General features: G+C 54.9%; 3 protein-coding genes across 7 annotated transcripts; 1 reads left to right on the top strand and 2 right to left on the bottom strand.

The window, feature by feature from the left end:
- Positions 1-10,785: 10,785 nt before the first annotated feature.
- TRIM28 (tripartite motif containing 28) lies at positions 10,786-17,045 on the top strand. 2 transcript variants are annotated; one of them, XM_032487427.1, is made up of 17 exons: positions 10,786-11,189; positions 11,537-11,649; positions 11,882-12,014; positions 13,790-13,925; positions 14,003-14,119; positions 14,207-14,321; positions 14,479-14,625; positions 14,730-14,844; positions 14,925-15,031; positions 15,120-15,156; positions 15,238-15,283; positions 15,364-15,616; positions 15,708-16,027; positions 16,104-16,227; positions 16,309-16,395; positions 16,471-16,608; positions 16,690-17,045. In XM_032487427.1, exons 1-17 carry the CDS (start codon positions 10,823-10,825, stop codon positions 16,864-16,866), a joined length of 2,532 nt encoding a protein of 843 aa, XP_032343318.1. In that variant the 5' UTR covers positions 10,786-10,822; the 3' UTR covers positions 16,867-17,045. The 2 variants fall into 2 exon arrangements, with proteins under 2 accessions (XP_032343318.1, XP_032343319.1); XM_032487428.1 differs by lacking the exon at positions 16,309-16,395.
- Positions 17,046-17,722: 677 nt separating this feature from the next.
- CHMP2A (charged multivesicular body protein 2A) lies at positions 17,723-20,791 on the bottom strand. 3 transcript variants are annotated; one of them, XM_014564775.2, is made up of 6 exons: positions 20,471-20,791; positions 19,599-19,789; positions 18,385-18,564; positions 18,181-18,311; positions 18,036-18,097; positions 17,723-17,957 (listed from the first exon to the last, which is right to left on the bottom strand). In XM_014564775.2, exons 1-6 carry the CDS (start codon positions 20,715-20,717, stop codon positions 17,848-17,850), a joined length of 921 nt encoding a protein of 306 aa, XP_014420261.2. In that variant the 5' UTR covers positions 20,718-20,791; the 3' UTR covers positions 17,723-17,847. The 3 variants fall into 3 exon arrangements, with proteins under 3 accessions (XP_014420261.2, XP_006172664.2, XP_014420282.1); XM_006172602.3 differs by having other exon boundaries at positions 17,723-17,926; positions 20,471-20,772; XM_014564796.2 differs by having other exon boundaries at positions 17,723-17,926; positions 19,599-19,808; positions 20,471-20,608.
- Positions 20,792-21,225: 434 nt separating this feature from the next.
- On the bottom strand, positions 21,226-24,473 carry UBE2M (ubiquitin conjugating enzyme E2 M). Of its 2 annotated transcripts, none has more exons than XM_032487481.1 (6): positions 23,849-24,473; positions 22,570-22,664; positions 22,418-22,456; positions 22,201-22,304; positions 21,828-21,891; positions 21,226-21,742 (listed from the first exon to the last, which is right to left on the bottom strand). In XM_032487481.1, the coding sequence occupies exons 1-6, from the start codon at positions 23,955-23,957 to the stop codon at positions 21,602-21,604; spliced, it is 552 nt and encodes a 183-aa protein (XP_032343372.1). In that variant the 5' UTR covers positions 23,958-24,473; the 3' UTR covers positions 21,226-21,601. The 2 variants fall into 2 exon arrangements, with proteins under 2 accessions (XP_032343372.1, XP_014420330.1); XM_014564844.2 differs by lacking the exon at positions 23,849-24,473 and adding an exon at positions 22,917-23,061.
- Between the last annotated feature and the right edge of the window lie 331 nt (positions 24,474-24,804).

The following is a 24,804-nucleotide window of genomic DNA, read 5'->3' as shown; positions in this document are numbered from 1 at the left end:
AGAGGAAATGGGGAGCCCTCTGTGATGGGGGAGCTGCATGGCAGGACCCCTATCACCCCAGAAAGCCCCTGGAGGCAGCAGGTTGGGGAGGGGGCGGGAGGGGAGCGCGGACCCAGGTCCCGGTGGAGCCCAAGGAGGCAGTAGGAACAACAGGTGGGACCCAGCCAGGTTCCTTCAGGACTTACCAGAAAAGAAACATCCAGACCGGCCTCAGGGACTGCCACTGGGTCAGGATGAGGAGTAAGTGCAACTTAGAGAGTTTCACTTGCTTTCATATGTAAAAGACAACCCCCCAGTAGCCTTATGGACCCAGGCCTGAGGAAACCACAGGGGAAGGAGGAAACCTGAACTGAAATAATCACCATTTTTGGGAGGGGAGGCAATTAGGCTTAATTAATTAGTTATTATTTCGTGGAATAACTTTAGGTATATTTCTTTCTTTATTTATTTTAATGGAGTTACTGGAGAGTGAAGCCAGGACCTCATGCTAAGTGCGCACTCCACCACTGAGCTATACCCTCCCCACTGGAATAATAATCTTAACAGAACTACCACCACTGTCACTTCAGGGTCCCTGCACCCTAGTGTAGGCCTTTGGATTAATTTTCCAAAGGAAAAAAAAAAGCAAGAAACACAGAAAACAATATAGCACACACTGGAGCACTTAACATTCCCAAATTAGCATATATTCTTTTGTCTTTTTTTGTCCTATTTTTAGTAGATCAAAAAATTGTTTTTAATTAAAAAAAACCTTATTTTTCTAAAGTAAATCTTGTCGGGGGGGTGAGAATAGCTCTGGTAGAGCGCATGAGGTCCTGGGTTCAATCCCCAGTGCCTCCATTAAATAAACAAACAAACAAACAAACAAACCTAATTATCCCTTTTCCCCCTCAAAAAAAGACAAAAGGAAAGCTTGTAGGTGGAGGGAAAAGCCCCTGGAGGTGGCACACCTAGGCAGTTCTGTTCCTTCCAGACTCCTGCTCCATTCCCGGTTTAATGCACCCACTAAATAGGTTACAGTGTTTGTGCTAATCAGTGTTCCTCAGGTCCCTCCCATCTCATCTTTGCTCCTGGTGCCCTGGGGCTTGGAATTCCTGGCCCAGGGGCCCAGCACAGCCCTTCTTACCTCTTATCACCAACTCTGTCCTATAATTCGCCCATCTCATGTGCACATATGAGCCAACCACTTTTAGTAAATTTGCCATTTTGTGTAACTCTTAGCATCTTCCTGTTCTAGAACATTTCTCCCATCCCCAGTGAGATCCCTGTGCCCATCCACTGTGAGTCCCTGGTCCCACCCTGTCCCGGCAACCACATATCTATTGTCACTATAGATTTGCCTTGCTGGATATTTCATATCGAAGAAATTGCACACTGTGAGGTCTCCATCACTTTGCCTCTGGCCACTGTGCCTCCCACCCAGATGTTGTGAATTTTGTCTAGTTGGATTGTTCATTTTTTTCCACTCAGGAGCTGTGCCCTTGGCTTCTGGTCTGAAAGCACCTCCTTGCTGAGGTGGGAAACTGAGGCAGAACAGCCTAGCCTTGCTCTTGCAGGCTGTCTTCCTCTGGGTCCATGGTGGCTGATGTCCACCCTGACCTGTTTGTGTTTAAGACATTGATTAAGTCTTCTCTTAAACTCAGGATGCATCTTTTAAAAAACAAGGATGGTTTCCTAGTGGTCTGTCCTTGGAAGCTGCCTTGCTCTTTGACAGGTCCATGTCAAGTCACCATCTGTCCACAAATGGGCCCTGATGGCTGGTTTGTCTCTGCCCAGGACCCGTTGTTCAGGATGTCTCAGGTCCTTTGCTCCCTGTTGATCCAGAAGCGTCACTTCCCCTTTTAAAATTAAGGTAATACCCCTGGCGCTCCCCATCCCCGTTTCCCGCGAGGGGGCGGGGTGGGGTCCTCCGGCAAAAAAAAAAAAAAAAAGGTAATTCACATAACACAAAAATTAACCATTTTAAAGTAAACAATCGGTGGATTTTAGTATAGTCACAATATTACATAACCACCACCTCCATCTAGTTTCAAAATCTTCCTTGCCCCAGTAATTCCTCATTTTCCCCTACCTCCAGTCCCTGGCAACAACTGATCTCTACTTTATGTCTCTATTAGTTTGCATATTCTGGAATTTCATATAAGTGAATTCATACAGTATGTGATGTTTTGTGTCTCATTTCTTCACTTAGTATAATGTTTTCTAGGTTCATGTATGTTGTAGCACATAGGAGTGCTTTGTTCCTTTTCCTGGCTAAGACTCCATTGTATGGAAATATGACATTTGTTTATTTATTCATCAGTTGGTAGACCTTGGGGTTGTTTCCACCTTTGGCTGTTGTGAATACTGCTGCTGTGAACAGTCCTGTACAAGGATTTGTTTGAATATCTCCTTCCAGTTCCTTTGGATATGTACCTAGGAGTTAATTGCTGGATCAAATAGTTAAATCTGTGTTTAGCCATTTGAGGAACTGCTGAACTTTTTTTCTAGGGTGGCTGCACTATGTTACATCCCCACCAGCAATGCAGGAGGGCTTCAGTTTCTGTACATCTCTGCCAACGCTTTTATTCTCTCTCTTTTTTTTTTTTTTTGAGTAAAGGTAGATTTATTTAGAGAGATACATACTTCATAGAGTGTAGGCTGTTTCAAAAGGCAAGAAAAAGGCCACAAGTTGTGGGGGTTGGGTGCTCAGGTTAAAGTAAAAGTAGGTACATACTCTATAGACAGAGTGTGGGATGTCTCCGAAGAGGAGGGAGCGAGAGGCGACCTCTCTCTCTCTCTTAATAGCCATCCTAAGTGAATGTGAATCAGTATTTCATACTGATGACTAATGATGTGGAATGTCTTTTCATGTGCTTGTTGTCCACATCACTTGTGTATCTTCTTTGGACCTCCCCTCCCCTATAACAGTTGTATTGAGGTATAATTTATATGCCATAAAAGACACCCATTGCAGGTACCCTTCAAAGAGTTTTAGTAAATTAATGTTCATCATTGTGTAGCCATCACCACACCATCACCACAATCCAGTTTCAGAACATTTCCTTCCACCTTAAAACTTCCTTTGTGTCGTCTGTGTTCGTCTCTGTGCCAGCCCCAGTGGCCACTGTTTCAGTGGCTGGCCGGAGGTTTATAGCCCCTCTGTGAGGACTGATGGAGGGCAGTGGACCCTGGTTCTGGCAGGACATGCCCCCTGCCAGGTGGACACTCTGGTTGCCTCTCTGTCTCCCTCCAACATCCCCTGTAGCTCCCGTAGATGGAAAGTTAGCTCTAAAGACTTCTTGGGCTTTGGGCCAAATATTGTTGGTGAGAACCCCTCAGAGCGGGGGTCAGGCGAGCACCATTGCATGCCATGCAGGATCTCAGCAGTGCTGACCCTAACAAGGGGGCAGTGACAGTCTAACTGTGCTTACTTCTGTGTCCCCATTGCTAGATGACCACATTGTGAAGGAAAAGCCCAGCTGGGCTAACGAGCTAAGTCACAAATCTAAGTGTGATAAGTGTCGGTTTACTGATCTAAGTTCTGCTGGGCTAACTCATAAATCTGAAGTTTAGTGTCAGTTTACTGGGCTAACAAGCTAACTCGTAAATCCAAGCTCAACAAGTGTCAGTAACGTGATCTGTTCCGAATTGACAAGCTCCAGAGTACTGATCCTTGCTTTTTGTTGTTTGAACCTTATTGGCTAATAGCCCCATACTTGTAATTAACCCTATAAAACCTCATGTGCACGTCTTGGAGGTGCTCAGAGCTTCGGAGCAGAAGCCCCTCTGAGCCCGCCGGCGTAATAGATCTGAGTACTCCAATCCTCCGAGTGGTGCTTGTTTCTTGGCTGGCCTGTCATTTCTGTAACAACATGACACCCCACCTTCCATTCACCTCATAGTGTGTGCAGTAGAGAATCCTAGCCTGCTCAGGGATCCCATTATGGCTTGGGAAATGATGTTTTCTGAATTCTAGATTTAATTATCTTGGCCAGGACTGGGGCCATGTGTTCCCCTGAAATACAATTCCCTTGGGGAAGGCAGAATCAGGGCTGAATTCTCAGAGTGAGGGGCTGCCTTAAAAGCGGCATGATATGGTGACAGATGAGCTTGTTTTTCTGACTTTTTCAGAAACGCTTAAGAACTCATGGGTAGGGTGGATTCATTTATGTCAGTCAATGGCAGTCATATTTTTTTCTGATTCTTGAGTTGTAGCATCAGGTGTGGCCTCTGTGTCCTTTTAACATGCTCCAGTCATTCTTAGGGACTGACTTTGTGGCGTTCCAGGCTCAGCTGGGCTTTCCCCTTTTGTCCTGGAATCCTTTCTCCCAGGCTACCTGGTTCCTCTCTGCAGGGAAAGGATGAAACTCTGAGCTCTGGATGTCTCCCATCCTTTCCCTCCTGCTGTCCCTGGGGGCCAGGGATTCACTTGAGAAGGCAGAAGTTGGAAGGGATGAGGGTACCCACCAAGCCCAGGACTGGGTTGAACAGTAGGCCCTGGACAGCACCTTCTGTTCTCTGGGGATTGGTTTTCCCATCTGTGAAATGTGGACTGCAGGAGGCAGAAAGATGGTCCCTGAAGCTATGCACATCCTAATTCTTGAAACCTGGAAGTGTTACCGTAATGGGAAAGAGGATCTTTGCAGTTGTGACTGTGGGTCTGGAAGTGGAGAAATGGGTGGGCTCTAAATGTAAATTAACGTGCATTCTAAGAGTGAGGCAAAGGAGATTGCCATCTGTCTTAGTCGCCTCTGGCTGTCATAACAAAATACCATAGACTGGGTGGCTCAGACAACCGAAATTTACTTCTCACAATTCTGGAGACTCAGAGTCCAAGATCAAGGTGCTGGCAAGGTAGGTTTCATTCTGGGGCCCCTTCTCTTGGCATGTCGGAGGCTGCCATGTTGCTGTATGCTCATAGTACCTCTTCTTTGTGATCATAGCAAGCTCTCTGGCATCTGTTCTTAATAGGACTTTAGTCCTATTATGAGAGCTTCTCGCTCATGACCCCACCCAACCCTGACTACCTCCCAAAGGCTCCATTACCAAATACTATCACATTGGCAGAGCTTCAACAGAGGCATTTTTGGGTGGACACAGTTCAGTCCCTAGCACAACACAGAGGCAAAGGCAATATGGAGTTGGAACCACAGAGTGAGTAGAAGACTTTGGCCTTGAAGATGGACATCATGTGGCCACAAGCCTAGGAACCCCTCGAGCCAGCAGATTTCAGAATTCTGGCCAACAGAACTGTGCGTTAAATTTTTGTTTTAAGCTACCAAGTTTGTGGTAATGTGTTACCGTAGCCACAGGAAACTAAGGGAGGAAAGATAGTTATTTTAAGGGGTGACTTCAGAGGCTCAAATGCCTTCTCTGCCTGGCCTGCATCGATGCTTATCTTCTGCATTCCACCTCCAAGCCATCTACTCCCTTCCTGGGAATCTGATCACGCCATCTGCTGGGGGACTCGGCGGCCGGTGCGTGGGCGGTGAAGTAATTTATCAGAGACAAAGGAAAACTTAATAGATACGCTGCTACAGGCAACAGCGGCCACACAGATGAGGGGTGCCTGTGTGTGCACCGAGGGTTGGTTCCTGAGTTCTTTTATAAGGGAGGGTAAGCTTCAACTCCTTGTGCTTACATGGCACCAGGCACAAAGGGGTTGTGCTGAAGGTTTCTAGAGGTTAGTTGATTCATTACCTATGGGCTTAAGTTCCTTAAGGGAGAAGGTATAGTTTATCTTTAGGAGCAGGTAGGCAGTCTGATAATGCTTGAGGAATTTTGGGAGGGGGTTTGTTAGGTCATAACTCAGAGTTGTCAGTTTGGCTAAAATAATTACATGTTGGGAGAGGAATGTTCTTTGGGTTTTCTGGTCTATGTCTTCACCAAGTGAGTGATTTGGGTACAGACAGCTATCTTGTTATTGTGGCCCCTTTGGCTCTCTCTGAGGTTTATTACTGGTCCTTGAACCCCATACCACCCTCTGCTAAAACCTTCTGTTAGCTCATCACAAAGAAAAGTCGAGCCACATATATCTGGAGAGAACTCCAAATTGAAGAGTTACAGGCACCCCAGTGTTCACAGCAGCACTATTTATAATAGCCAAGACATGGAAGCAACCTAAATGTCCATGGACAGATGGCTGGATAAAGAAGATGTGGTGTATATTTATATACAATGGAATACTACTCAGCCATAACAAAGAATGAAATAATGCCATTTGCAGCAACATGGGTGGACCTAGAGATTATCATATTAAGTGAAGTTAAGTCAGGCAGAGAAAGAAACTATGGCTTGATATCACTTATATGTGGAATCTAAAAAAAAAATGATACAAATGAACTTATTTACAAAACAGAAACAGACTCACAGACATAGAAAACAAACTTATGGTTACCAAAGGGGAAAGGCGAGAAGGATAAATTAGGAATTTGAGATTTTCAGATACTAACCACTATATGTAAAATAGATAAACAACAAGGACCTACTGTATAGCACAGAGAACTACATTCAATATCTTGTAATAACTTATAAAGAACAGGAATATGAAAAATAATATGTATATATACATTTATGACCGAATTACTATGCTGTACACAAGAGACTAACAGAACATTGTACGTCAACTATACTTCAACAACAACAACAAAAGAAACAAGAAAAAAAGGAAAGCCCAGCCAAAAGCCATGTATGGTGTTGCTATAGCTGTGTTGGTAACAGCACAAGCAGGAGGGAAACCCAAGTGCAGTCAAGAGGAGAACAGGGAAATAAACTACAGCATATTTGTGGAATGGGGTTCTACACAGCAAGGGCATAGAAGGGGTCAAGGCCACACGCCACCACACAGATGTGCACTCAGGGAAAGAAGTCAGACACTGACGTGCAAACCCTGTGTGGTTCCACGTATGGACCATAAAGTTTGTCTGTGGTGGGAGAAGTCAGGACGGCTGCAGCTGGGAGGGGCACAAAAGGCGTCTCAGCCACAGACATTCCATTTTTTCCTCTGAGAGCTGGTTACTGAGGGTGCTCCCTGTAGGTACGATATGTATGCTTTTCTCGACATAGTAAAAGCCTCCATCAAAAGATTAAAAAGTTCATAGAAACAGAAGGCAGATTAGTAGTTTCCAAGGGCCAGTGGAACAGGGAGTGAGTGCTGATGGGTACAGGGTTTCCTTTTGGGGTGATGAAATTTCTGGAACAAGATGAGCACAACATGAATGTATGAAATGCTCCTGAACTTACACTTTAAAATAAGTAAAATGATGAATTTGAGGCTATGTAAATTTTAACACAATTAAACAAAAACTGACAGCCATCACCTTCAGGCATTTGTCCTTTTACACACTGACGGAGTGCCTCCTGGGGAGCAGGCCCTGGGTGAGGCATGGCAGTGCAGCAGTGACCACAAACAGCTTGGAGCGCATGTCCTGTGAGTCTCTCTAGATGAAGTGTAAAAGTAGAGAAGGAAGCAGCAAGAAAGAGAGGTGGGGAAGAATGTTCTGGGCAAGTGCAATGGCTGTGAGGTGGGAACCACACAGTTGGCCTATGTGGCTGGAGCTGAGTAGTGAGGTCAGAGGTCAGAGGGACAGATTCATCAAAATCTGATTTATTTTTTATTTTTAAATTTTTTCGTGTGTGAGGTAATTAGGTTTATTTATTTATTTACTTATTTATTAATGGAAGTGCTGGGAAGTGAACCCAGGACCTCGTGCATGCAAAGTACGCACTCTATCATGGAGTTATACCCTCCCCCCAATCTGATTTTTATGTGTGGGGTAAAATACACACAAAATTTCCATCTCAACTATTTGAAAGTATACAGTTTAGTGGCATTAAGTGCATTCATGACATTGTGGGACTATTACAACTATCTAGTTCCTGGATGAAATCTTTGAAGATGCAGAGATTGGAGAGATGTAGTCACAAGACTTCCCCAGGAAGTGGCTTTGGGGGTGACAGTTGAAGGTGGGAGAGGGAGCCAGGTGCAAGCATGGAGTTTGGGGAGGGAAGAGAGAGTGAGGGTGGCTGTCTGCAGGTGGGCCCCCAAAAGGGGCAGTGGTTCGGCTGGCACCTCCTGCACATTGTTTCACCCCTTGTGCCCTGTCCACAGAGCCAGAATATAGACAGCGTCCATGGGTCTGGGATTGGCCACGGTGAGAAGCTGTAAAGGGTGGACAAGGAGCACAGGGGATGAGCCTATAAGGTGACACTGGCCTACTGAGGGGCAGAGCCAAGATGTACCCATGTCCTGCCATACACCTCTGGATAGGCTGGCTCCTCAGAGAGGACCTCTGAGTGAGGGTTCTGCCCTGGCCCGGCCCGGCCCTCCTGTATGCCCACCCTGGCTCGGCCAGTCGTAGGGTGTCTCCTTGTGCTCCCTGAGTTTGCCTGAGCCTGGTTTCCAGTTGACCTAGCCTCCATCAATGCTGTTCTGAACAGTTGCTAGAGCCTAGCGAAGGGACTGTAAACAACCTATCTGCCCAGCAACCTCTAGACACCTCCCACCACTCCTCCTGTCACTGCCTCCTGTGTGCCTGGTTTGCCTCAGGGCATTTGTTGTCTTTGCCTGAATTGTTCTTCCCCCAGGTGTTTGGTGGCAGCTGCTAGGGAAGTCCACTCCTACACTCTTTACAATCATTGGCTTATTTTGACTGTCTGGCCCCTGACACCCCATGTCTGCCCAAGAGGCAAGGGCAGGTATGGATCACCCCTACCCCGCCCGACCCGGTAGTTTTGGGGCCCCTTGCAGAGTAGGTGTGGGGTCATGGAAAGTGCTCAGTAAATACTACTAAAGGATTCCACTCTTCACCCTGTGCAGAACCAGCCACCAACTTTCCTTCCCCGTTATTGGAGGAAGGAAGCTAGGGTCTGGGCCCTGGCCTTGGGGGAGTGGTTGGGAGGGGGCGGGCCAGCCGGTGGGGGCGTGGACTCGCGGGGACCCCGGTAGGCTGGGCGCTTAGGCAGCTGAAGGGGCGGGGCGGGGCGGGGCGGGGCTCGGATTTGGGGGCCGCGCTGGAGCTGGAACAAAGGCAGGCGCGGAAACAAAGCCCTGCAGCCCCCCAGGCCCTGCGGCGAACAAAAGCCCTAATACGCCCGGCAGCCCCAGACACACTTCCACCACTGCCACCTCGCTTGGGCGTATGGGGAGCTGGGGTGGGGGAGGCTGCATCCGGATAACTCCGAAGCTTTTAGGTGATCGAGCCTGCGAGAGGTGGAGCAGTCTTGGGGCCGGACGTGCCGACCCTCCAGGTTCTCTGGATCGTTTCAGAGCTGCCGCCCAGGCCTCATCCTGCACTGGAAACCCAGCCCTGCACAGGGGGCCAAGGCCCACCCAGGGAGCAGCTCCAAGTCACCCTTGCCTCGAGTTTTCTCCGTGCCCAGTGACTTAAGACAGTATCGCCTCCCACAGACCCCGATCTCATCTCCGACGGGATCCCCTCCCACGGACCCCGATCTCACCTCCGACGGGATCCCCTCCCACAGACGCTGCTCCCACTTCAGACAGGGTCCCCTCTCACTGACCTTGCTTTCCCTTCAGTCAGGACCCCTCCTCAGACAGGACTCTTCTATCCCCCACAGTCCCTGCCCCACCCCCAGGATTCTCACAGACTCGGCTTCTCCTTCAGACAGGATCCCTACAAAAAGGCCATGTTTCTTTTACAGGATTTTGCCTACAAACCTAGCTCCCCCATCTGACAGAACTCCCCCCAGTCTACTTCTTTCTGTCAGGAACACCCTCCCACCCCCGACACAGAGCCTGCTGCCCACGGAGGCTGGCTTCCCCTCACTACAGAACCTTCCTCCACCCTCAGATGAATCTCCCCACACAGACCCAGCATCCTTCTCGGAAGAGATTCACCCACCCAGACCCTTTTTCCCCCCTCAGAATGCCCCATTTTTGAGGTTTAGCCCACCCACCTTGAAGGGCGTCAAAGTCAGCGCAGCTTCTGTGTAAAAAAGGGGAAGGGGGCGCTTGGGGGGGCTAGGCGGGATTTCAGACTCGCTACTCTTGAGTCCCTTGGGATCTATTTGATTTAGTTAGGTTTCAGTGTTTCTCATCTTTAACAGCAGAAACGTTAAAGCCCAAAAACCAGCCTCCCGGCTCGGAAGGGCACTTCCTCTACGGATGGGGACCCCTCGCTCCTCTCCCTGGGCCCAGAATCTCCAGTAGGTCTCGGCCCCGCCCCTCTTCCCAACACTAGCTGACGCAGCGGCTGGAGACCTCTCCAGGGGGCCAGAGGGGCGGGGATCAAGGAGGAGGCCGGGAGGACCGACGCGCGTGCGCAGTAAGCGGAGAAAGGGCTACAGTAACCGACACGCGCCCAGCGGGCGGACCAGCCTGCTGTGGCGACCAGACAGATGCCCCGCCCCTGCCGCACGACCGGCGCCGCGGCGGTGGAGGTGGGGGTGGGAGGAGCCGGCTTCGGCGCGTGCGTACTCGCAGCCTCGCCCGCGGCAGCCCACCCCGGCCCCGCCCCCGGGCGAGAGGCGACCAGAGCGCGTGCGCGACGGCGTCGGCGCCAGTTATTTCTGTCCCGCCCCCCGGTCGCGGCTCTTTCTGCGAACGGGCGCGCGGTCGAGCGGTTGTGAGCGTGCCGCGTGGCGCTGGTCTCTGCGGCAGCTGAGGAGGAAGCGCGAACGTAGGCCGCGGCAAGCGAGCGGGCAGCGGTCGGCCGGGCGTCTGCAGCGCGTCGCGCGCAGCGGGCGGCGCCCCAGGCGGCGCGTGGCGGCGCTCGGCCTCGCGGCGGCGGCGGCCCAGCCGTTGGCGGCGAGCGCGTCTGCGCCTGCGCGAAGGGCCCTGCGCCCCTCCTCCCCCCTGGGCGCCCCCGGCGGCGTGTGAATGGCGGCCTCAGCGGCGGCTGCCTCGGCGGCGGCGGCGGCCGCCTCTGGCAGCCCGGGCCCGGGCGAGGGCTCGGCTGGCGCCGAGAAGCGAGCCCCCGCTTCCTCGGCCGCGGCTTCAGCTTCGGCCTCGGCGGCGGCGGCGGCGGCGGCAGCGGCTTCGGCGTCTGCATCGTCGCCCGCGGGGGGCGGCGGCGAGGCCCTGGAGCTGCTGGAGCACTGCGGCGTGTGCCGGGAGCGCCTGCGGCCCGAAAGGGAGCCGCGCCTGCTACCCTGCCTGCACTCGGCCTGCAGCGCCTGCCTCGGGCCCGCGGCGCCCGCCGCCACCAACAGCTCGGGGGACGGAGGTGCGGCGGGCGACGGCGCTGGTGAGTGTGATCGGGCCGGGGCGGCCCCTCCCCCACCCCGCAGCCTTTGCTCCCCCCTCGGCGTGGTGCTTGGGTCCGTTCCCAGCGTGACCATGACAGGGATCGCCTGGGCGAGAGGATGGGGACCCGGACAGTGTTTGGCTGGAGCGGGTGCGGGCAGTGGGCTATGTGGGCTGGGCGCTGAGTTGAGGCGTCTGCTTCAAATTCGATAAAATAAAAGGTTTGATTACTTTTCCCTGAGGGGAGGTTTAGCCTAGCATGGGACGGAGTTGGGACCCACTGGGGGGATGGGGGTCACAGCATGGATGTGAACGTGCAGTGGTCTCGTTTATCCCTGTTCTTCCCAGTGGTGGACTGTCCAGTGTGTAAGCAGCAATGTTTCTCCAAAGACATTGTGGAGAATTACTTTATGCGCGACAGTGGCAGCAAGGCTGCCACCGATTCCCAGGATGCGAATCAGGTATGCCCTGCCTTGACAACTCCAGGAGGCCTCTGGTCGTGGGTAGGGGTCTCCAGCCCAGACCACAGTAGCAGCTGCAGGCTCTACTCTCACCATACTGCATGGTGTCAGGGCAGGCTCTATAGGCTAAGTAATGGCACCACCTCAGTTTAGGTCGTGATTCCTGGTATGTAAGTGCAATGCACATTTGTCTGGTGGTGCTGTCTCTTCTGACTCTGCCTTTGCTCAGCAGTGCTGCACTAGCTGTGAGGATAATGCCCCGGCCACCAGTTACTGTGTGGAGTGCTCTGAGCCGCTTTGTGAGACATGTGTGGAGGCACACCAGCGGGTGAAGTACACGAAGGACCACACAGTGCGCTCCACTGGTATGCAGCGTGCAGGGGATAGCCCTGGCTTGCCTCCTACATGTGTCTTCAACTGCTTAGGATTCTGGTTGCAGATGGTGGAAGGGTCCCAGGGACAACCAACTGAAGAGCCTGAGGGCAGAACTCAAAACGGGAGAGGCTGGGACTCTGGTGGAAAGTCTCTGCAAGTCCAGGTGGAAGGGGAAAGTCCATAGGCAGGGAGTGGAGGGAGTGCACAGGGGACCTCATTGTGCCCTGGGGTGTATTGAGGATTTGAGGAAGCTTGTGGAATCCCCTAGTTGGTATATCTTCCCAGTGGTGGAGGGACTGGCATATACAGATAGGGGAACGCAGGGTGTTTGGGAATGATACGAGGGATCTTCTGGACCTGAGGTGCTGCGGCACCTGGTTTAAGGCTCTGTAGGGGAAAGTGAGGCCCCTGTCTTGATAAGCTGTGAGGGCCCTCAGCCCATCACTAACCAGTGAGTGCTGGAAATGTTTTATCTCTGGATTGCAGAGGTCCCATAGCTTAGGTAGATATTTCCAGATTTTTCCGTGAATGTGCTGGCAGTGGTTTGTTTGGAGAGAGGTTTGGGCTTGGTTTTTGGTTCAGAACACCCCATGAGTGGCCTTTTGGTAGTCACTCTGTGGCTCCTCCAGTCCAGAGGACAGTATTGGTGGGAAAAGGAGGATGGAGGTGGTTGTGGTGGGGTATGAGGAGACAGGAGGGACGGGCAGGGGTCCTGGGTTCCAGGCAAAGGTCAAGATGCAGTATATGACGGTATCGGAGGAGCTGATGCTTGGCTCATTTACGTCAATGTCTTTATCTCAGGTTGGGCTGGTTTAGCCACGACATGATTGGGATTGGAGAAGAAAGAGGGTTTGATGTTCCCAAGCAGTTTTTTTATTTTGCAGGGGGAAGGTAATGAGGTTTGTGTTTTTGTTTGTTTATTTATTTGTTAATTAAATGGAGGTACTGGGGATTGAACCTAGGACCTTGTGCACGCTAAGTGTGCACTCTACCACTGAGCTATACCCTTGTTCCGCAAGCAGTTTTCTAACGGCAGCAGGTTTAAGGGAGGATTGAGTGCCAGTGTGGTGTATTGGTCTTTGGGTAGTGTTGCTCTGAGCCCTGGGGACCCTTCTCTCAGGGAACCTGACACCTTTCTGAGGGTCCTGGTGTGATAATCTCATTTCCAGCCTGAGAAGGCTTTGTTCACCCTCCCCGCCCCTCTGTGTTGTAAGACACCCTATAGGTGGTCTCCTTGTACTAGAGAACAGTGGGAGGTCATTGGCATGGCTCCTGAGGAAAACGCACCTGACGGTGTCCTTAGAGCCTGATTTGCTTTCTGTCTGTGCCACAAAGTAAATATTTTGCGGGCTGGGATGCCATAGTAGCCAGAGTCCCCTTCTCTAGTGGACAGAATCTTCTGTGAGTGGACCAGAAAGGGAACCCAGTCGGGCGTTGGGTTCAGAGGTGGAGGAGCTCCCTTGTATCCACCTGGAGGAGGTTTTAGTAGAGGGAATAGCAGGGGGGAGGACTCTCCTGTCATCCTTACACTTTATGTTGTCACCATCAGAAGCTGAAAGGAAGGGGGTGTGATTTTCTTGGTCAGGCTCAGGCCAGAGGGTTTTGAGAGCAATGGTCTGGGTTCTTTTGTTCACTGCCGTAGGCTCTGGTTTTTCCTGATAGATGGCCCAGGGTTGCAGGACAGGCAGGAAGTGAGGTCCCAGGCTGCTGTCTGAGTTGGAGGTGGCTGAGGTGGAGCTGCAGCTTCATAGTTTGCATTTCCCAGGACCAGCCAAGTCGAGGGACGGTGAGCGCACAGTGTACTGCAACGTGCACAAGCACGAGCCCCTCGTTCTGTTCTGCGAGAGCTGCGACACCCTCACCTGCCGGGACTGCCAGCTCAACGCCCACAAGGACCACCAGTGAGTCCTGAGGCAGGGTGGGTGGGAGCTGCCTATTTCCTGTCTTGTCACCGGGGCCCACCTTTGTCTGCCCTCAGGTACCAATTCCTGGAGGATGCAGTGAGGAACCAGCGCAAGCTCCTGGCTTCTCTGGTGAAGCGCCTCGGGGATAAGCACGCGACGTTGCAGAAGAACACCAAGGAGGTTCGCAGCTCGTAAGTGTCAATGGCGGGGCTATGGGGGGATGTCCCTTGGTGAGCACCTGCTTGACCGAACCTGACCTGACCCGCCCGGCCACCCAGGATCCGCCAAGTGTCAGACGTTCAGAAGCGTGTGCAGGTGGATGTTAAGATGGCCATCCTGCAGATCATGAAAGAACTGAACAAGCGGGGCCGTGTGCTGGTCAATGATGCCCAGGTACACCCTGTGTGGTCCCTCTGCTGACCACTCACCCCATCAGTGTTGGGAGGTTCCTGGGGTTTGGTACCCTCTGCTGGTGCTGATGCCATTCTTGGGTGGACAGAGGTTCTAGTGCTCTCTCCTCTCTTTGACCTTGTCTCTTCTCCACCCATAGAAGGTGACGGAGGGCCAGCAAGAGCGCTTGGAGCGACAGCACTGGACCATGACCAAGATTCAGAAGCACCAGGAACACATCCTGCGCTTTGCCTCATGGGCCCTGGAGAGTGACAACAACACAGCGCTACTCCTCTCCAAGAAGCTGGTGTGTGCTGGTGGGCACCCAGGTGGTGGGTTCCAGGTCGGCGCCTTCCAGGGCCCTGGAGCTCTGTTCACTGCCCATGTGCTCATGTACCGCCCCGCCCCCAGATCTACTTCCAGCTGCACCGAGCCCTCAAGATGATTGTGGACCCTGTGGAGCCACATGGTGAGATGAAGTTTCAGTGGGACCTCAATGCCTGGACCAAGAGTGCAGAGGCCTTTGGTGAGTGTTACTTTTCCTTGCTGTTCCTTGCTACCCTAGGTGCCAGCTTTTTTTGCGCTTATGTTACCTCTTTACCGCAGGCAAGATTGTTGCAGAGCGTCCTGGCACCAACTCCACAGGCCCTGCACCTATGGCCCCTCCTCGGGCTCCAGGACCCTTGAGCAAACAGGGCTCTGGTGGCAGCCAGGTGAGCAGGGCAGGGGACTGGCGGGAGGAGAGGGATGCAAGGTCCTGTGTGATGTCTCCTCACTGAGGCCCACCTGCTTTGTCCACAGCCCATGGAGGTACAGGAAGGCTACGGCTTCGGGTCAGGTGAGTGGGTCCGCCTGGTAGGTGGGAGAGCTCGTGTCCCAGGTCCACCCCAACCTGTGTCCTTTACTGTGTTCTGAGCAGATGACCCTTATTCAAGTGCAGAGCCCCATGTGTCAGGGGTGAAGCGGTGAGTGTGGCTGTCCTTTGGTGAACATAGGGCAGGGTAGTCCTAGGGACAGGGGTCCTCATGCCAAGCTGCACTCACAGGTCTCGCTCAGGTGATGGTGAGGTGAGTGGCCTCATGCGCAAGGTGCCACGGGTGAGCCTCGAACGCCTGGACCTGGATCTCACGGCTGACAGCCAGCCACCAGTCTTCAAGGTCTTCCCAGGCAGCACCACTGAGGATTACAACCTCATTGTCATTGAGCGAGGTGCTGCAGCTGCTGCTGCTGGACAGCCTGGGACTGCGCCCCCTGGGGCCCCTGGTGCCCCACCCCTGCCAGGCATGGCCATCGTCAAGGTGAGCCTGCCCCAAGGGACCATGGCCGGGTTGTGAATGATCCCTGATGCCCAGATGGGCATCCCACTGCATACCCCTTGCCTCCTTGCAGGAGGAAGAAACAGAGGCTGCCATTGGAACCCCACCTGGTGCCACTGAGGGCCCCGAGACCAAGCCTGTGCTGATGGCCCTGGCAGAGGGCCCTGGCGCTGAGGGCCCCCGCCTGGCCTCACCCAGTGGCAGTACTAGCTCAGGCCTGGAGGTGGTGGCTCCAGAGGGCACCTCTGCTCCAGCTGGTGGCCCGGGTGCCCTGGATGACAGTGCCACCATCTGCCGTGTCTGCCAGAAGCCAGGTGACCTGGTCATGTGCAACCAGTGCGAATTCTGCTTCCACCTGGACTGCCACCTGCCTGCCCTGCAGGATGTGCCAGGGTGCGAGGCCATGGGTTCTGCAGGGTGGAGGACTGGGCCAGGGCCTGGACAGCCCCTCATTCCCTCTCCCCTCCAGGGAGGAGTGGAGCTGCTCTCTCTGCCACGTGTTACCTGACCTGAAGGAGGAAGATGGCAGCCTGAGCCTGGATGGTGGCGACAGCGCTGGTGTGGTGGCCAAGCTCTCGCCTGCCAACCAACAGGTGAGTGTGGGGCCCACTCCCTTGGTTTGGCCAGCAGCCCCCCACCTCCCCACGGCTCTGATGTCTACATAATGCCTATAGAAGTGTGAGCGTGTCCTGCTGGCCCTCTTCTGCCATGAGCCCTGCCGGCCCCTGCACCAGCTGGCCACTGACTCAACCTTCTCCCTGGTGAGTTCTGGGACTTGGAAGGATGGGAGGTACAGGGGTGCTCAGCATCACCTTCATTCTGTTCTCTGCCTGCAGGATCAGCCCGGGGGCACCCTGGACCTGACCCTGATCCGAGCCCGCCTCCAGGAGAAGCTGTCCCCCCCCTACAGCTCCCCCCAGGAGTTTGCCCAGGACGTGGGCCGCATGTTCAAGCAGTTCAACAAGCTGACAGAGGTGAGCCGGTGGAGGTGTGGGTGGGGTTGGGAGCAGGGAGGTCAGAGAGCTAGGACCCATCCATTATAATTTGCTGGGCAGGACAAGGCGGACGTGCAGTCCATCATTGGCCTGCAGCGCTTCTTTGAGACTCGCATGAATGAGGCCTTCGGTGACACCAAGTTCTCCGCTGTGCTGGTGGAGCCTCCGCCGCTGAGCCTGCCTGGTGCTGGCCTGAGTGCCCAGGACCTGTCCAGTGGCCCTGGTGATGGCCCCTGAGGCTGGGCACCCCCCTGAGCCAGCCCAACCTGGCTCTGTTGTCTATCCCATCACCCCTCCTCCCTCTCCTGTTCCTCTTGCCTCTGGTGGTCTGGCTCCCACTCCTTGGTGGTCCATATCCTATCCCCTCACAATATGGTTTTTACTTCTGTGGATTTAATAAAAAGTTCACCAGTTAATCAGGCCTTGGTTGGTGGAGGCAGTTGTCCTGGGACCTGGTCTCTGCCTGCATCAGTTCCTCACCAAAGTCCTGGTCAATAGGGGTGTGGCACTTGTCTCTAGCCATCTGGGTGTCCAGGGAGTGGGGAAGAGCATCCCTCCTGGGCCCTTCCCGATACGAGGAGTGCCTAGGTGGGTAGGGGTGATCTCACAGTAGGTGGGCAGACCCAGCATAACCCGTTGGTAGGCAGGGTGAATTCCCAGGTATATGGTGTGTGGTGGCCACTCTTCCAGGTGCTTCCTGGCTGGGGTGTAACCATTTCTCATAACCAGACAGGGTATCACAGCTGGGTGGGCTGAGACTCCCACTGGGCTGAGCCGAGTTGGGCACTGTATCCCTGGGAGACAGGCCTGGACTTGTAGCATCCTACCAAGGTATCTGGGGACCCTACCATCTTGGGAATGATGGTATTGAGACCAAGATGTTGGAGGACCAGAAGGAGTGCTGAGCCAATGCCTTTACCTCCCAAGTCCTGAAAATCCTGGGTGGGCTTGTCCTGTCCAGCCCTGCCCAAACCTGGAAACAAGCTAGCCTTCCTTACCTCATACCCTGACACACTAAACCTTGGCTGAATGATTCCCACCTCAAGGGACCCCAGCCTGACCTACAACAGGGCAGTCACACAGGCCCAATAACTAGTGTTCAATGTCTTTTATTACAGAAGGTATAGTGAAAATGATGGGCCATCCTCCCTGGGGTAGGGGGTAGGGGGTCAGTCCCTCCGAAGGTTCTTGAGCCGCTCCTCGAGGTCTGCATCTGCATCAACTAGGGCAGAGGCTGCAGCCTCTGCTTTCTTCCCATTGGCGGCCACGCTGAGCGAGCCTCCAGTGGATGGGAGGTCTGCAGAGAGTGGGAGTTAGGAAGAGAGCCTCTGCAGAAAGGAATAATGCTGGGAGAGGAAGGGTTGGGCTGGGGCGTGGGTGGGACAGCCCACGGTTTGAGCACTCACTTGATAGCTCATCTGTCAGGCTCAAGCCTAGCTCATCCAGCACCTGGGCTACAACGGCATCACTAGGTAAGAAAACACAACTCTGAGGGTCAAGTACACGAAGGCCAGGCATCCATCCCCACCCCCCGACCCGGTGTCTCCAAACCTCTCCTCTTCATCGTCCTCATCACCCATGGCATCGTCGATGGCGTCGTTCATCATCTCCTCCTTCATGTCCATGATCTCCGCCTGGCGCTCAAACTCCATCATGATCTTCTGGATCTGGGGCAGTTTCAGCTGGAAGTGGGAGGAGGGTGAGTCTGGTCCCTGAGGTTAGCCGGGGTAGGGAGGGGAATCGGGAGAGGCGCACCTGTCTGTTCATGGTGCCCATGGCCTTGGTGACGCCCTTCATGGCTTGCGCCATTGAGTTGTTAGACTTGAGTGTCTGGATCTTGAGGGACACAGCTTGGATGTTGGCTCGCATCAACACAAACTTACGCACGTACCGCCGCGTGCGTACCAGGTCTTTTGCCATGATGCGCACGGCATCCTGAGGAGTGAACAGAGGTGGCAGGGAGTGAGCCTTGGGAGTATAACTCACTCCCATCTCACCATTCCCGCTGAGGCTTTCAGAGTCTGTGTGCTAAACCTAGTGGCCACTTCTCCCTCGTGCCCTAATGCCTCTTGGGCCACCACTGCATAGACTCCTCTGTAAGCTTCTCATTTCTCTGATCAGAAGTCCTTTTTCCTCCATGTCTAAAGTCAACAGCCATTCCTGAATTCCTATCCTGGCCAAAGAACATCTCTCCCTCTACCTCACACATGCCCACACCTCAGCTTCTAAATCCTGAAGTACTTAACATATCTAATGCTCAGCTTGTGACTTCCTACCAACCCAAACCTCTTTCTTGCCTTGCCTGTCCCAGGAACGGGCACCTCTCAAATCTAGCTGCTCAGGCCAAAACTTATCACCCATCAGAGGCTTAGCTCCCTCCTAGTTCAGGGTGTGTCCGTATCTTTTCTCACTGGCCTCCGGGGCCTCCTGATCACGTCTCTTTTTTTTTTTTTTTTTAAATTTAATTTTGTTGTGAGGAGGAGGTAATTAGGAGAGTTTTGTTTTTTAAGAGGAGGTATTGGGGATTGAGCCCAGGACGTCATGCACACATTAAGCATGTGCTCTTGAGCTATACCCTTCCCCCGACCTCATCTCTTGAAATAAATCCTTTGACTCAGTTTAGCTCCCACTGTGGTCCACAATTCCCAGGAGCCTGGCCTACACCCACCCCTCTGAGCTCACCTACCACTCTCTTTATCTAACATTATTGTTGCTCCATCTGTTTGATAAACTTGACGATTGGATCTTTACAAGCTCACTCTCTTAACTACTTGAGGTTTGCCTCTATTAACTCCTCAGAGGCAGACTTTTAGGACCCTGAAACTAGGGAAGCCCTGCTCACCCTTCACTCCATTTTCCTAGAAGCACCTACCTGTTGTTTTTTTGTCTGTCCTTTTTTGCCACAGTCAGTGTCTGACCAAGCAACAGCACCTAGCCCTGTGTCCCAGCCCCTGCCCAACTGAGCTCACCATCTGGCCCTGCTTGGCCATTTTCTTGATGTCTGCGATGATTTTCTTCTCCTGGGTCTCTAGCTTCTGCCGCTCACGATCCAGCTCTCGCATGGCGCGGTTCAGGGCACGCTGGTTCTGCCGCAGCAGCTCTTCTGGTGTCTTCCGGCGCCCAAACAACAGGTCCATGGCCACGGGAGCCCACTGGTGTGCTGGAGACAAGTGTGAAGCCTAGATGCAGGGTGGCGTGGGGCGCAGGGAGGCAAAGAGGCAGAGCTGGGGTCACACTGGAACATGGGGTAGCCCCGGGGACATGAGTGGGGACAAGACTTGAAAGTCATCCACAAGGTACCCGCCCCAGCCCCTCCTTCATTACAGTGCCCCGACGGAGGTTCAAGGCTTCAGCCTCCCTCTCCAGACCCTAGGATGAAGCCCTGGAGCCTCCGGGGAACCAAGACTGGAGGTGGATATGTGTGGATACACTAGGTCATTTGGAACCCTGAGCACCAACAACAGGGAAGTTAAGAGGGTCCTGACAGAAGCGCAGGCTCGGTGGAGGCCCAGAGTACCAAAACTAGGGTGGGTGTGGGGGCTCTGAAGCTGACAGCGAGTGGGTAGATTCGGATTGGAGGTTCTGAATGCTGAGGGACTCTGGGTGCGGAAAATATGGCTGGGGGTGGTGGGGACCCCTGTACTGTGGACGGGATTATACGTGTTGGACGCCTTGCTCTCCCAGGGAAGCCTGGGGGGGACAGCTGGGGGCCCTGAGCACCGCAGGCAGGACGGCGTAGGGGACCCAGATGATGAGGCAGAGTCCTAGGAAGGGGCGAGGCCCTCATACGCCACCGCCCACACACCCACCCGGGACCCGCGCCCGGGCAGAGGCTACTCACCGGAGCTGGGACAGGGACTCGCTTCCGTTTCCGGGTCACGCTCCGCTCCTCTCGGATCTCTGGAGCGCCCACCAACGACAGCCCCTCGGCTCGGTCGCCTCGGCCGTCGCCGCCGTTTCCGGATTACAGGACCTGACGTCACACGCCCCGCCTGGAATGCTGGGAGGGGACAAGAGCGCGCGTGCGCACACGCCCAGGACAGGCCGACACCCATGCGCATGCGCATCAGCTTCCGTTTCACTGCCATAGGCTCCGCGTTCCACAGGTTCAGTTCCCGCCTGTAGGAGTTACGTCTGGCGTTCCGATCCCCGCGGAGCTGATGCACCTTCGGTCTAGCCACCCACGAGGTTCCGCATCCCACCACGTCGCCCACTGTAGGGCCCAGCTCATCTAAGGGACCCCGGCCTCCAGTGCTTTTGGACCCCAGGCACCTGGCAGCACCAGGCAGGGTTTTACTCCACTGGCCCCCTCACGGTAGAAGGGGGGCAGGGCAGGAGTTGGTGCGGGCTTTCCACTATGCTGCCTCACTGGGCAAGAAGTCACTGGTTACTGGATCCTGCCCCTCCCTTGTCCCAGGGTGGGATTCATCCCACTCAGCCTGTCACCACTCCTGGGGCTGCCCTAGGCACTGGGCAGCCTGCTGAGGGGTGCCCCAATACCACACGTGACCAAAGAACTCCCATCACTCTTGCTGCAGCAGCCCTGGTGGACATCACCTGCTCCTCCCACCCCACAAAAGGAAGAGGCAGAAGCCATGCAGTAACATTCCCCTTTAATAGCCTGGTGGGACCTCCAGTGGTGTAGGGGTGGGGTGCTGGGTCCCCAGCCACCCAGTCCCCTTGGCCACCCACCCCAGAGCCCAGAGTAGGAGGGCTGGATAGCACCCAGCGGGGGGCTAGACAAGCCAATTCATTTCCCATCGCTGAGCGGGTCGGGGGAGGCAGCGCCGACCGTAATCACATGGTGGTTAAAAAAAAAAAATAACTAGGAGCGGGTGGCAGGGAGGGGTGGCAGGCCAGGGCATGGGATTTCCCCACTGACCGCCCCATGCCCCCCACCTGTGGCCCCCAATAAATATTTGCAGGGGATGCCAGGGCTGATGGCCCTGGCAGGGGCAGGTCTGCGCCAACCCTATTTCAGGCAGCGCTCGAAGTAGGTGGAGCCGATATAGCCACCCCGCATGGAGCGCTGCACATTCTGCTCAAACAGCCTCCGGTTGTTCTGCAGGACCTCGGCGGCCTCCTTGTTCAGTGGGTCTTCAGGGTTGGGCTCCTGTGGCCAGTATGGGTGGGGGTCAACAAACCCAAGGGGAAGAGGGCCAACCTCCACCCCTCCTCAGCCCCCTACCCCTACTCACCAAGAAGAGATACTGCAGGCCATAAATTATGGAGTTTATCGTAAGGACTGGCTTCCAATCCTCTCTGTGGGCAGAGAGCATCATGGTCAGGGGCTGGTAAGTGGGCCGTCACCACAGGCCCTGTTGGGACCAGGCAGGTCGGGCCCAGGGCACAGGATAGTGTAGATGTGAGAGGCTAGGGGAAGGGTGCAGAGAACAGGCCAGGGAGAAAGCCAAGGTCAAACCACCAAAAAGAAAATGTGGCGATGAAGAGACAGAGGGACACAGACCACAAGTGGGATAGAAGGGACAGAGACTGGTGCAGTACAAGGCCATGAGGGGAGCTGGGCAGGCAGGATTAGGGGAGCAGTGGAGGGCTCATTAATGCCCTCACCTGAGGATGTTGAGGCAGACGTTGCCCTCGAGGTCAATGTTGGGGTGATAAACCATCGTCTCACACTTCACCTTGGGGGGGTCATGCGGGTAACCCTGGCCCACCTGGCTCCAGGAAAAGAGAGGGGAGGTGGATAGGTGTCCAGGCAGTGCCTGGCTGAGGCCTCAGCTGTTGCTTCCTCAGCCCCAGGAGCCACCGCTGCCCACCTGGGACTTACCTTAAAACTGAACACAAACTTCCCACTCTTATAGAAACCCTGTGAGGGAAGAGAAGAGGAGTTAGGACCCTTTCCTACAGGCGAACCAGGTATCCCTACTTCAGGTGGGACCACCTGCTTGTGCCTGGGAGTCCAGTTGAGTGCGCCCTCACCTCATCAGGACAGATAACCAGCTTGAAGTTGAGGAGGTCGTCTGGATCTGAGAAGCTGATGTCACAAGTCTTGGGCAGATTCAGCTCGTTTATGTCTGGGTTTGCACAGCAGAAAAGGGAAACAAAGAAATGAAAAGGGAGAGAGGAGGGTGCTCAGGGCAGGTGCAGGTGCCAGGAGAGCCCCTACTGCTTCCTCCAGGACCCTCAGGGCTCTTTCCTGGGCTATGGGCCACATCTCCAACCCTCTCCTTACTCCTTCTGCTCCCCAGTCTCCAGGCAGGCTTCTCTGGATTTACAGTACACCCTCAATGTGCATCTTCAACTCTGGGCCCAGGGTAAGCTCCAACTCTTCTGAATCCACAGCCCTAAGTCCCATAACCCAACAGCTGGGACCCCCCCGACCAATTCCCCAATGTCCCTACTCCCATGTGGCCCCCAGGAGCCTCTGACAACCCCAAACCCAGGATCCCTGGCCATAGCCTCCACTATCTAGTGGAGACCCACCTGTCTGCCCAAACTCAAGGACCCTGTCCCCACCACATACCCTAAATAAATCATCCCCCAACCAAACCCTGGTCCCCACTGTCCATCTACTATTCTCTCTGCCTGTCATCCCAAACCCAGGTTCCCATCTGACCCTCAGATCTGTAAGTCTCCAGCTCTCCTACCCTATACTACTCTGATTATAAGATTATCAGCATCTCCAGCATGATGGTCTAAACCCAACCTTACTCTTACTTCTAATCTCTGGTACACACTGTCGTTCCCTCCTTCTCCTGTCACCCCGAAACCCAAATTGCCATGTGACCCCCCGAATCCCAGGCCCCGGAACCTACTTCACCTTCTCTGACTCTCAGATTCCCAGTGACCCCAGCATTAATACGCTGAATCTTCTCCCACGTCAACCCCCCCATCGCCAGCCCCCATTAGCCCTATATCCTGTGCCTGTCACCCAGGTTCCTGTCTGACCTCCTGACTCTTGAGAGTCCCCGGTAACCCCTCCTCCACCGCCTGACCCTCAGATTCTTGGTCCCTAATTTCAGACGCCTGGCTTTTCAAATACCCTCCTCGGTCCCCCCCATCTCTGACCGTCCACTGACTGTATTACCAGTCCTGATCCCCCAATACCCAAGCCCTGATTTCCGACCTCTCACATCCGCGGCCCCCCATTTCTGACATCTCTGACCCCTGGCGACCGCATTACCCCACACCTGACTTCTACATCACCCCAACCCAGGCGCTGATCTCCGACCCCCCACCCCATCTGCCGACCCCCTACCCTTCTGAATCCGCAGCTGTGCCGCCGACGCCTTCTTGCTGCTGCCCTTGGTGCCGCCCGCCGACTCCTCCTCCTTCTTCTGCTGCTTCAGCGAGAACAGCTTGATCATCCTGCCGCCGCCGCCGCTGCCGCCGCTGCGGGGCCCGGGACCCCGACCACCCGGCCCCCCGCCGCCGCCCGCGCCGCCTCCGCCACTCGGACCCGCCGCCGCGGCCTCCTCGGCTGCTGCCGCCGCCCGCCCGGCCTGCCGCGCCGCTCCGCTCCGCGCCCACCGCGCGGCCCGCGTCGGCTCCCGTAGTCCGGCTCCGGCCTGGCCCGGCGCCTCGGGCTCGCTCGGCGGCGCTCGGGCCCACTCGGCTGTTCTCGGGCCCGCTCGGCCCCGCCCCCACCCGCCGCTCCTTCCTCCCACTGGCCCGCTCCGGTCTCAGGCTTAGCTGAGGTTGCCGACGCGGGGTCCTTAGGCCGCGCTGCTGGCCCGCTCACTCGCACCCTCCGCGAGGGGGGTGCGGTTCGAGGTGGAAAGGGGAGGCGGGGGCCGCGGTGATGGCGGCCCTGTATTGGAGGACGGTGGGCTTCCGCGGTAACAGCAGCTTCGGCGGGGAGGTCCGCAACGGCCTTGGGCGCCCCACCACTTCGGGTATTTCCGCCGCCTGCCCGCTTCGGCTCTTCCCGCCCGGCCTGCGGTGTGCGCCTGCGCAGCCGCCGCCGCCCTGTGTAGCGCCCCGTTGGGACTTGGGGATCGGGCTCCTTCGGCTCGGCTCGGGTATTTCCGTTAGTGCGGGCCGTCCCGCGGTCACTTCCGGGGACGCCTTGGGGTCTTGGGAAGGGGCGGTGCCGCCGCCATCTTTAAGTGGGGCAGATGTGGTCGCTTTACTTGCGGGTTCAGCCATTCCCACTTGCAAGCGTGCAGACGGCGTCGGAAGTGGGACAGACGAGATAGTTGCCCCCGGAGGTCA

Source organism: Camelus ferus, chromosome 9 (assembly GCF_009834535.1).
Source record: "Camelus ferus isolate YT-003-E chromosome 9, BCGSAC_Cfer_1.0, whole genome shotgun sequence".
NCBI classification, from domain to species: domain Eukaryota; kingdom Metazoa; phylum Chordata; class Mammalia; order Artiodactyla; family Camelidae; genus Camelus; species Camelus ferus.
This window is presented reverse-complemented; position numbering and strand designations above follow the sequence as displayed.